Source organism: Coffea arabica, chromosome 7c, assembly GCF_036785885.1.
Source record: "Coffea arabica cultivar ET-39 chromosome 7c, Coffea Arabica ET-39 HiFi, whole genome shotgun sequence".
In the NCBI taxonomy this organism is placed as follows: Eukaryota; Viridiplantae; Streptophyta; class Magnoliopsida; order Gentianales; family Rubiaceae; genus Coffea; species Coffea arabica.
In genome coordinates, this window is record NC_092322.1 from 36237094 (window position 1) to 36249959 (window position 12866).

The 12866-nt window shown below is 33.6% G+C and overlaps 1 protein-coding gene across 1 annotated transcript; it reads left to right on the plus strand.

The window, feature by feature from the left end:
* Positions 1-2715: 2715 nt before the first annotated feature.
* Positions 2716-8083, plus strand: LOC113690945 (putative late blight resistance protein homolog R1A-10). The gene is made up of 3 exons (XM_027209081.2): positions 2716-6829; positions 7682-7757; positions 7889-8083. The coding sequence occupies exon 1, from the start codon at positions 2854-2856 to the stop codon at positions 6166-6168; it is 3315 nt and encodes a 1104-aa protein (XP_027064882.1). The 5' UTR covers positions 2716-2853; the 3' UTR covers positions 6169-6829; positions 7682-7757; positions 7889-8083.
* Positions 8084-12866: the final 4783 nt, after the last annotated feature.

Consider the following 12866-nt stretch of genomic DNA (forward strand, 5'->3'; position numbering starts at 1 on the left):
ATAAGTGAATAAGCAAGAAAAGAATTTGTCAAAAAAAAAAGAATTAATTTTTACCAATTTTATTTAGATATTCAATAACCTCAAGAAATCTGTGAATACATGAATACCAAAGGTAAGATATATCATATAAGAGGAACTTGCGACATGGATGATGGAGGCAAAGTAAAACGATGGAGGCGACAGAGTACTAATAAGTAAATTCACTGTCAATATATTCAATACTAAATAACATGCGTTCTTTTTGGGTTAATATTTATTTTTAGGGGAATTCTATAGTACCTTTTAGATCCTATAGTGATGAAATTAAATTTATTATTGAATGAGAGTTATGAATTGTTAGATTATTTCAATAATTTGAATCATTTGATGATGTGACAAAATGTAATTGGATTAAAATCATGATACAGTGTTCAATATTTTTAGCATTTTTTTTCAATCCTGTAGTAGTACGAATTCTTACTTAGGTTTCAGGGAAACATGGTAAGTTTTCTTTGGTTTCTCCTTTTTTTTTTTTTTTTTTTTTTAATCTTTGTTCCTCTAAATTCCCTCTGTTGTCTACGTCTTACTAACCTTATAAATAATCGTGTGCACTTTATCTTAGAGAAAATATTCTTTGCAATTACACTCTGTGTTGGTAATTTCCACAAGAGAAATCCAACAAGGCATTTATGTGTTATCAAAGAATATTCTTGAGAAGGAAAAAAAATTTTATTCCAACTTACAACTTACATGTGTGATGCACAGTTTGTTGAGACTTCTAAAATAGCATGGAAAATAAAAAAAAATATCCAAGAACATTAGAGCACGGAAAATTAGAAATTATTTTCTCAAGAAAATAATTGCAAACATATGTTTCAAAAAGAAACTAAAACATAGAGACCATTTGGTTTTTCCACAGTTTTGTACATGTTTAAGGGTCTTAATTGGTCAGGGACTTTAGTGGAATAATTAATGTTTGTGAAGGCATTTTTGTACACGGAATTCGTAAGCAAAAGTCAATTGTCTATAGAGATTTACGAGTGACATGTAGTTTGTCGAATTACAGCAATGGTGACGTACGTGACCACTGGAATTAAACAACTATGGATTTCGTTAAATAATTGTATTAAATAGGATTTCTTTAAATAATTGTATTAAATAGCCACAATTATCATAAATAATGCAGAGCTAAAAAAACAACATTGCATACCGAGGGTATTATCGGAATACGAGATCTAATGCACTAATCCGCTAATTTAGACTCTTGCTCTTAATATATTATAGATAAGTTGTACCTCTATAAGCGTTTAATTAGAGCTACACGCTAGCCACAATATTGTAGCAGGAAGACTAATGCAAAGCTAATTCTTGATTGATTTACAATATGATTCAAATTAGACAATTAGTTTAAGAACAATTACATGAATGTTGTAATCTAATTACCGATGTGACTGCAAAAAGTGTCCAATTTGGTACACGCATTTGGTCATAAAAAAAGCGGCCAAATTGGTACATGCATGGCCCACCAATAATGCATCAGATTGGGTTCCAAGGTAGCCAGTTGATTTTGAGTTCTCACATTGATCTAGCATGGCAAGAAATTTTCTTCTAAATGTAGCTTCAGTAAACTTATAAATTCATCCACAAGAACTCATTTTTGATAAATGACAATTATGTAAAATTTAAATTTGAAATTCAACTTTTATACATGTGTCATAGATCTAACAGTAATAGTTTATACACTGTCAGTATATATAAGATTTACTCCTTTTGTAAAACGTTTAATTTTAATCCCTTTCCTCAAGTATTTCCTTCATTCACAATTTTATTCCTTAAAAGATTTTAGATATTCTTCTTTAGTTTCCAAAAGTTCCTCTAGGAAAGTTTCCTTAATATCACAACAATTAATCATGTTGAACAAGAAATTGATATGCTAATCTTCTTTAGTTTCCAAAAGAATTGTCAAAGAAATTTGTTAAACTTCTTTCCGAACAAATTTTTTTTTACACTATTGCTCAAGAAAATTAAGGAAATCTGCTTACTTGCTCCACAATTAATTGATTTCCAAAGAAATTTCTAAAACTTCTTTACGAACAATTTCTTTCCAATTATTGCTCAAGAAAGTTAACAAAATCTGAGTTTAATATATTTTATATTTCTAAAGTAAAAACTCATTCTTGCTGTTACATTGAATTACATAAATAGCCACAATTATCATAAACAATGCAGAGCTAAAAAAACAACATTGCATACCGAGGGTATTATCGGAATACGAGATCTAATGCACTAATCCGCTAATTTAAATTCTTGCTCTTAATATATCATAGATAAGTTGTGCCTCTATAAGCATTTAATTAGAGCTACACGCTAGCCACAATATTGTAGCAGGAAGACTAATGCAAAGCTATTTCTTGATTGATTTACACTATGATTCAAATTAGACAATTAGTTTGAAAACTTGAAAGCCATAAGCCAGCAATTGTTTAAGAACAATATTGAAATTAATGATGTTTAAGAACAACTTGAAACCATTACATGAATGTTGTAATCTAATTACTGATGTGACTGCAAAAAGTGTCCAATTTGGTACACGCATTTGGTCATAAAAAAAGCGGCCAAATTGGTACATGCATGGCCCACCAATAATGCATCAGATTGGGAGGAATCTTTGTTTGGCGCTACACTGAAGTTGCTGGCAAAGTTCTGAAGCACCGTATCTTCTGTGAACACTGTACACTGATAGTACAGTGTTTTGCAATATTTACACAAAAAGTGGGAAAAAAAAGTCCGGCCTATTGTTTGTTGGCTATTGTTAGATGAGAAAGTTTTGGATCTAAACCAGATAAAAATCTAATATCAGAGTGAAAAGAAGATATGATAATGGAGATCCCCTCCAGCAGTAACGCCAATTGCTTTGATTTTGGTTTAGATGATTATCTGCAGTCGCATCACGTCTCCTCCAGCACTAGCACTAGTTGCTTTGATCTTGCTTTAGATTTCCTAGCCGAGCTTGAAAAAGAGCACGCGTTTCGCGGCGTCTTCAAGGACGTGGAGAAGAGGGTAAGATTACTGAAAACCTGTTTCCTGTATGTCAAAAAGTGTAGGAGGAGGAGGAACCACGAAGCGCTTTTGGAGCCCGATCGCGAGGACAGGTGTAATATTATGTCTGAAAATTTGAGACGTAGTATTATTTGCTTCAGAATTCAAGATGTGGCTATCAGTATGATTCATGATCTTCAGCCTGCTTATTTTCTACATATTCATACTGAGCGTGTCTTAGATTTTTCCGTCATTCAAAGTGCAATTACCAGATCCGAGGAAAAGATAAAAATGGTTCTTGTTCTTGAGACGGATCTCAAAAAATCATGCGCCGCCATCTTCATCGACTATTACTCACCAGGAGATCCACGACTGGTTATGGATCTTATTACGTGCCTTTTAGAGACTCTGCATTGGGTTTTACATGTTGGGGAGCTAAGGGATACAATTAGACACAGGCTAAAACTCTTAAGGAATCTCATTGGCTTTCTGACAATGCAAGGTCTTGAATGTTCGCAACTGACAGATCTCTTGACTTACACTGTAGTTGCAGCTGGACGCCTGATTTCTATATGTCTGTCTGATGATGAGGAAGCGGTCAATCGAATGGAATCTGAAATTTGTCAGCTGCTACACGAGAAGATCAATCTTCTTGATCTCCAAGCCCGAGAAACTTTTGTCCATGTCCTGACGGCTTCAAAGAAACAACCGAGATCATCATATGATTTAGCCCTTCAGAAGAATGAGGATCATGTGGTAGGCCAGTTTATTGGTTCTCTTCGTGATTATCTTATTGATCTACTAGGATCTTATGCCAGTTTTCAGGTTCCAGTCAAGGATCAAATACTAAGACTCCATGAGGAAATAAGATGCCTGGGTATCCTTCTTAAACAGGAGGAGAAACTAGGTGATGAAATGAAGGATCTTATTGGAGCTGTGGTCTCTGATGTAGCAATTTTGACCTTCTCCCTTTCTGTCAATGAAATCAAAGAAGGCTTGCCTAAGGAAATAGATCTTGCGGTGTTTCATTTGCCCAAAGTTCTCAAATATATGGTGGCAGAGGTTGCACACAATTATCCACTAAAATCACCATATTCCTCATTTAATTATCCTAGACCCAATGAGTTGGGCTGCATGGATTCTTTCCTAGAAAATCTCAAGGAACTAGCAAGGTGTGATGAGGCTGATGATTCAATTGGTTTTCAACAGGATAGAATCCAAATGATCCAAAAAGATCTCGTATTTTTAAGATCTTTCCTGGAAAATATCAAGGAGCAGCGCTATCAGAATGGAAAACTTCAAGCTTTCTGGAGTCATGTTATGGAGGCTGCTTACAAGGCAGAGTTACTGATTGACTTGGCACTTGTTGGTGATAAATGTGAAGATTCTTTGGATGCTGTTTCTAGAGATATCAATCTCTTGAAGATTAAGGCCCCAGAGATCCATAATGGTCAAACCCAAAGAGTTAACAAGACTTCCATTCACATACCATCGCAATTTACTGTCGCCATGCATGACGAAGATCTGGTAGGTCTTGACGACGAGGTGGAAACTATTACTCATCGGCTTACGAGAGGATCAAAGCAGTTGGATGTTGTTCCCATTGTGGGTATGCCTGGCCTTGGGAAGACCACATTAACCAATAAAGTTTATACTGCTCCTTCAGTTAGGTCACATTTCCATGTTCGTGGTTGGTGTCGTGTTTCTCAGACATATAGCATGCACAGTATGTTAGTTGAGCTTTTGTGTAGTATTCATTTTAAGAGTCCTGACGAGTACCTTAAAATGGATGAAAATGATTTGGCTCTGAAGCTAAGGAAGGTTTTGCTGAGATACAGGTATCTCCTTGTTTTGGATGACTTGTGGGACGTTGAGGCATGGAATTTGTTGAAAAAATCACTGCCGAATGATGCCAATGGAAGCAGAATTCTCTTCACCAGCAGATACCAGGATTTATCTTTGCATTTCGAACCTAATAGCGAGCCTCACCATCTCCGTCATCTTACTGACGAAGAGAGTTGGACATTGCTGCAGAGAAAGCTATTTGGCACGAAAGATTGTCCTCCAGCACTAAGTGAAGTTGGATCTCAAATAGCAAAACTTTGTCAGGGCTTACCCCTCGCAGTTGTCCTTGTTGCTGGAATTCTTGCTACTACTGCACGAGATAGTTGGGGAGAAGTTGCAAAAAGTCTAAGTTCTATGGTCCTTGAGGATGAATACTGCATGAAGGCACTTGAGCTGAGTTATAGTCATTTACCAGATTATTTGAAGCCATGTCTTCTGTACTTTGCTGCATTTCAAGAAGATGAGGTTATTAATGTGCGAAGGTTGTTACGGCTTTGGGTCTCTGAAAGATTCGTGCAACAGGCTGAAGGAAAGAGAGTAGAGGAAGCAGCTCATGACTACTTTATGGCTCTAGTTAATAGAAGTTTAGTTATGGCTGTCGGACAAAGAATTGTGGGTGGTGCCAAAGCCTGTCTACTTCACGATTTGGTATACGAGTTTTGTGTGAAAAAAGCCAAAGAAGAAAGTTTTCTATATGCTATTCATAGTTGGAACCCTCTTTGTCTTACTGGACCAAGCAACCCCCACCGAGTTTGTGTTTCCAATGCCAGGGAATTGAAGATTTGGGAGTTAACGCTTATTTTTCCCAATTTACGCTCTTTGATCTTGTTTGGACAAGATGATTTTAAACATAAAGAGGAGGATTTGCGTATTTTGTTACCTAAACTTCTCAGAGTGTTGGATATTAGGAATTTGGGCTTTCATTACGATTCTTTCCCAATGGAAGTAGTATTGCTTGTTCACTTGAGATACCTGGCGCTCAAAGCAATAAGATACATCCCATCTGCGATAGCCAACCTCTCAAGGTTAGAGACTCTCATCGTAGAAGATCCGCGTTTTGGTATTGAGCTGCCAAGTACTATTTGGAACATTAAGACATTGAGTCATCTACTTGTTTCAAATTATCGTCGACTTTGGCCAAAGGGTTTTATTTTTCCAGTTGAAAATCTTGAAGTATCCCCAGATTTAGATCGTTTAGACACTTTAGACCTTATAGTTGATCCCTCCCCTCAAAGCTTGCAAAAGATACTGAGAAAGTTACCAAGCATTCGCAGGCTAAAATGTTGTCAATGCGACGACGGATGAAGAGGAGCTATCAGAAATTGCAAGGAGATTCTTGAATTTGACGGTTTGAGTCAACTGGAATCACTTCATTTGTTTCTTTTTGATGGATGTGGATTTAAATTCCCATTGAATTTGAAAAAGTTGACTCTCTCATATAATTTTCAGCCATGGAGTGAAATTTCAACAATTGGAAAGCTGCCCAATCTTGAAGTGCTTAAATTACTAGATCACTGCTTTGTTGGGGAAGAATGGGCAATGAAAGAAGGGGAGTTCCCTAAACTCAGAGCCTTAAAATTGTCAAATTTGCAATTTCGCAACTGGACTGCATTTTCTGATAATTTTTCCCGCCTTGAGCAATTGGTCTTGCACTGGTGTGCGGAGCTGGAAAAGGTCCCTTCCTGTTTAGGGGAGTGTGAGACTCTTAAAATGATTGTGGTGAAAAATTGTCCTGAGTCTGTTGTAGATTCTGTAAAGCAAATTCAACAAGAGCAGATAGATATGGGAAATGAGGTTCTAAAGATCGAAATTGATAATTCAACAAGAGCAGATACAATCTTTTCCCCAAAAGCAGAGTCAACTCCCTCAGAAGCAGAGGAGATTTCTTCAGAAAGAGAGTCGATTTCCTCTCATCACGCAGTTGACAATTGCGAGAGTGAATGTACAGCGGGATTCCACTCATCAGGTCAGATAAAACTATATTTGCATATTTGCATATGTCTCTTTTCCATTTGTTTACATGTTGAATCAGTCCCAATGATATGTTAATTCATGTGTATTTTGAAGCAATTTCTGGAGGCTTCTAAATTCTTTATCTGTTTAAACCTGATGCCGCTACATAACATTCTGATAAATTTCTGATTGCAGTAGGAAACACATTGATGCACAATCTGTTTCTAAAATCTTCTTCTTGTCATTTTCTTGTAATTTTTATGTAAGGATCTATAATCCCAATTTCCGAAATCTTCTTCCTTGTTGCTACATCTTGATATGATACTCAAAAGCAGCAGAGCAAAAGCATAACCTGATATGATACTCAAAACCAGATACACTTATCTGTTCCCAATTTGTGTATGTAAATAAGAGTAATACAGAAAAGTGTGACTTGCTTCTATTTTTCCACAATAAAAACCATAATTCAATTGATTGATATGCTGAAACATACAATCACAGTTTTGCAACAAATATTAAATGGAGACAAAAACCAAAAAAAAAAAAAAAAAACTATGGTTGTGTTACTTTTCAACAGAGGAAGGGCATAGGACTTAATATGTGTTTTTCTTCACTACAACATGCTGAAATACAAACATTTTCATTCTTTAATAGGCAATATTTTCGGAAATCAAAAAGGAAGCAATTTTTTCTTAAACTTTTTTTTTTTGTGTGTGGTTTCATGTTTTATTTTGCTAATTTAAGTGGTTTATTGCTCAAACTGATCAAAATGACAAATCAAAGAAACCAGATGACCTATTTTGTTGGGTAATCTGTATACCTCTTCATTCAACTGATGTAGTACTGCAATTTTTCCTTCTTCCAGAGCAGGTTTCCTCAGAAGGTGAAGACTGAAGCATTAATGTCTCTCCTTGATTTGGTGTGATCATTCCACTCATCAGGTTAGATATAATTGTATGTGTATGTTAATTCAGTTCAATGATATATAATTGCTGATCATGTCCCTTCTTCATCATCTGTACCAAATTATTTGGTTTGAACCTGATGCAGCTGTATTACTTTGTCATTGCAGGGGCAAGCACAGTCATGCATTCTATCAAGCCAACATTATCCATCATAATCTGTTTGTAAAATGTTCTCCATGTTCTTTTCTGGTCTGATGTTTAATAGTGTTTATGATCCATCACAATCTGTTTGTAAAATATTCTCCAAGTTAAAGAAGCTGGATGATATTTTTGCTGAACAATATATATTCTTCTTCATTTAACTTGACATCTAATTGTGATATTCTATAACATGTAACATATTTAATACAAGGAAGCCATTACATGAAAAAAAAAAAAAAATATTTTCTGTTGCTATGACTTGTGAGCCTAGGAAGTACAGAATGCCAGGTGAAAGCTGACGTTAACTTTCTTCTATCCAAATGATTGTAATCCAAAATTCCAAATATCGTTTCCTCTGCTTTATTTTTCGACTTTCTTTCTTTGTTTGGGCCTTTGTTTTGTTTTGCTTTTCTGATTTTGGGCTTTTGGCTTACTGGGTTTATTATTTCTTCTGGTTTTTTTTTTATGTTTTAGTTTTTCTTTTTGTATTCTCTATATTTTTGTTTCTGTGATTTATTTTTTCCTTATTTTTCTTTTTCCCCCTTTCTGTGGTTCCATAAAAGAAACCTACAAATTGACAAAATAGAACATTATATATATATATAAAAAATTATTAATTTACATACGCGTGTATAGACGCAGTTTACAAACTCACGGAGTCTTCATGGGTGGACTACTACTGAAGCATCACAAAACTTAATTAGTTCATTTAATTACTTTATCAAATCTCGTTACAGTGGTCAAGAAAGGGTTCTTAGAATCTTTTCCATTATCAAACTCAAGATTCAAATCATTTATATGGCAATTGGAATTAAAAAGACGTACATGATATACCTGACAGTATGAGATAAAAAAGAGTGTGAGAAGGGATGAGAGGATAAAATTTTTTTTTTTTTTTAATAAAAAGAGTCTTCTCTTGTCTATATACAATAGTGTCCTCTCTGTAGCTTGTATGATTGACTAGACGTGAAGGGTAACACTTCTAATTATCAGATCACTCTACGTTAACCTTTTAGGCTCCATTTGGTTTATGAACTAGATGAGATGGGATGGCTCATCCTCAGATTATTAATCTTGGATTGAGTCATCCCTGGATAAATAATCCAAGTTGTCTAGTATTTGGTTGGTTCTTGGTTAGATAGGATATGTTGGAAAATAATCCTATCTTATGTTTGGTTGGAGATTGGATGAGGAAGGATTACTATTTTAATAACCAAAGCATCCCTTAATTTGTAGATTCTTTTTAATAAAATAATTTAATATTTTATAAAATATTAATAAAATAATTTAATAAAATAATCTAATAAATAATTTAATATTTATAAATTTTATTAAAATAGAGTAGTTTAAAACTTTATAATTATAAAGTAAATCAAGGGTTTTAATATATAAAAATTGGTATTCATTCAAACTTAGCCCATTCGGGCCCTTAAAAATAGATTTTGTCCAAGCTTTTGAACCTAAATTTGAAATTCAATTAAATAATGGGCCAAGTTTTGACTAAATTAAGGTTAAATCAATTAAAACCGAATTCATTTAAGAGCTTTCAATGAGCCGAACTCAGGCTAATATAGAAGATTTTTCTTTGGATCGAGTTTGAACTTATTGAAATCCTCATTCACAGAGTCAAAAATTTTAAAATAATGAATTGGGGCAAATTAGTCAAAAATTTTAATAGAATTAGTAGGGGCTAATTGGTCTGTTTATTATGATATTATTATGTGAGAGTATGGCTATATAATAGCTAATTTGAATTTGCATCATTCATAAGGATAAATTAGTCCAAATATTGTTATATTGGTAGTAGGGGCAAATTAGTCCATTCATAGTATATTATCATGTGAGAGTAGGAATATATATATAATTATAAGAGTATAAATTTGTATTTTTTGTAAGGATAAATTAGTTTAAAATTTTATTATCCTACCTGTTAGTGATCCCGGGATGACTAATCCCATCTCTCCCATGGGATTATTTTATCCCATGAATAGGGGATTAATTCGGTTAGGTGCGTCATCCCGTGTATAAAATGCAATTAAACATAGGATGACACATGATGATTAATCCAATCCTGTGTCATCCCATCAACCAAACGGACCCTTAGGATTTATTCCACTTTGCACCTTCAAAGTTCTTTCTATTTTCATTTTGCTTCTCAAAATCTTAGGCCTTGTTTGGTAAGCTAATTCAACACTTAAATTTAATGGATTCAGATTTTAATATATTCAAGTGCATTTGATAATAAAAAATTGAACATTTGAATTAATTAAGTGACACTAAATTTTCTAGGCAAAATTTGCTCCAAAAAATAAGTAATAAATTATTCACTTATCACTGAATGTGATATATACTCAAATGTATTAGATTTAATATTTAACATTTCAATAGCTTAATGAATTTAGATTTCAAATTTCAGATTTCAGTTTTCGATTTTCAGACTTCAGTTTTATGAAATGCACCTTCAGTTACAAAACTTTACATCTTATTTTTCAAAGCAAATTCTAAATCTTATAGAGGGCATGAGGGCATTGAATCAAAAACTTTATATTCACATTGTTAATACTGCTCTTAGCTGAAGGGCATGAGGGCACAATCTGCTATTGTTAGCGCCATGCATCCTATTTTGGCATTGTCCCTCTCCCTGGCATAAAAGATGAGATACGTTCACAAAAGAGAGCAAGTTGGAGTAGATGAGATTACCACAATAACAAGCAGTAGAGCCAATCCTCGTCTTGTACACCATTTGCCATGAATCCTTCATCATTGTTTCTCTTTTTTCCAATCGATCCTAATTTCACATCTATTTTACTTGCTGGTGTATTTAAATATTTAACTTTAATTACACATTTTAAACCTCGAAGCTCTTTTGGAAGTTGTGGCTGGTTTACATTGGATTAGACAAATTTTTGTTTAAGTTATATGAATTTTTTTTCTTCAAGGAGTCAGAATGAACTTTTTACTCTTTTTGGACCATTTTATCTTTAGGAGTCCTAAACTCCAAGAGGTTTTGATTTTTGTAATGATTTCCCATACATCAAAACTTTTGCAAGCTCAAAATACATTAAAATGATTGAATTGGTGATCCAGATGTTTGAACTATAAATTCAAAACCAATCACTCATTTTGTTCATCACCAGTCCAAGTTTCAAAACATTTTTAATTGCTAAAGTTGTTCAAAAACTGGAATATTTTCAAAAAAAAAAAAAAAATCCTCCCTTGAAGTTTCTTGTAATATCATTTAGCACCCTTATAGTTCTAAAAATATCACTTACCTCCCCCATAAGTAGGGTGGTAATTTCCGACACGACTTGAAAATATGATACGAACTTAACACGAAATTAATGGGTTTAGATTGAGGTTTTGCGGGTTCAGGTCAAAATCGGGTCGAACCCGAAAAGAAAATGGATCGAATTCGGGTCAATCTGTGGGTGATCCGATATGACCCGATAACCCGTTTACGAATTAAAAATAATTTAATAAATATAAAAATTATTTTATCTAACTAAACTAAGTTATTTTTTTCCAAAGGTATTAATCACTTAATTCTAAATGAATTTATTTACCTCGTGTGAAATTGGAATTATTATATTTGGACAAATAATGTATTATATTATTTTTTACTTGTATACTATTTTAATTTATTTTATATTTGGTTTGGGATAAAACACTTTTACGATGTTTTAATTTATTTTAGATTTGGTTTGGGATTATTTATTTAAAATTGTATTACTTGATTATGTAATTAGTTTTGTGCGAAATTGATTTTATTAGAAATTACAGTGGTAAATTAATCAATTAAAATTAAGTTTCGAGTCATTTCGGGTTGACCTGCCAACCCGAAATTTTCGGGTTCGGGTCAGGTATCCTAATCTGTTTCAGGTTGGCAGGGCAGGTTCGGGTCAACGGGTTTTCTGTTATATCCGGGTCTCAACCCGACACGCCAACTCGATTTGGACCCGATTGCCACCCCTACCCATAAGTGACATATGACAAAAATTCGCCATCGCAGCATACAAAGTGAAAGTATTATCCTCACTACGTAACATCATTTGTTCTAAAAGATTTTGGAAGAACAAAAAAATAGAAATTGACAAATTAGAATGTCTATCTTAAAAATTTTTGGCACTTAAAACCTTCGTACATTTTTAGTCCTTCTATTTGACCCATATGTTGGTTTTGGGCTAAAATAATCACATTAGTTAGAAATATTTCTCCAATTAAATTTAACAAAAAATTAACAAAATCTCATACCTCAATATTGCATTAAAAATTGGAAATAATTTGAACCATAAAAAGTTAATTTGGCGTGGATTGAGACACGGACTAGGTTGCTTTTTTTAAGACGATTTGCGCCCCTACAGAGTATTTTCCAATGTAATAGGTCTCATCACGTTGTCTCCAAAATACAATAGTCGAACATTTTCTTCACTGTAGTCTATTCCAATCTACACTATTCGAGTAAAACAGAAACATTACACAACACTGATCTTTGCCCTTATAAACTTTAATAGTAGTGAGAGGAAGAAAAAGTAGAAAATAGTCTAAAGATGGCAAAATATATATCAGATTTGGCTGATAGACGCCTCTATTTATAGGCTAAGAAATTAGGAGTATTAAAATACCAACATTAAAACGAACTAACAACTCATATTTTAGACAAATTGAAAAGTTTAGATTCATTGTATAATGGTAAAAAATTCACCAAATGAATTCATAAACCTAATCATTACATAGGTTACACAATTCAAGACATAAATCTCATTTCAATAACATAAGTTACACTTTTGAATGGTTTTATTTGTAGGTGAATAATAATTTAGACCAAAAAATCTAATTAAAAAAACTTAGATCAATAAAGATAATTGCTATTTAGGAGTTAATTTTGCACTTAAACCCCCTTTCCTACACCCCAGTTTTTTTTAAAGTCCTTAAATACCAACATTA

Excerpts from the sequence above, each read along its gene's own strand:
- LOC113690945 (XM_027209081.2), top strand. The coding sequence starts at position 2,854 with ATGATAATGGAGATCCCCTCCAGCAGTAACGCCAATTGCTTTGATTTT.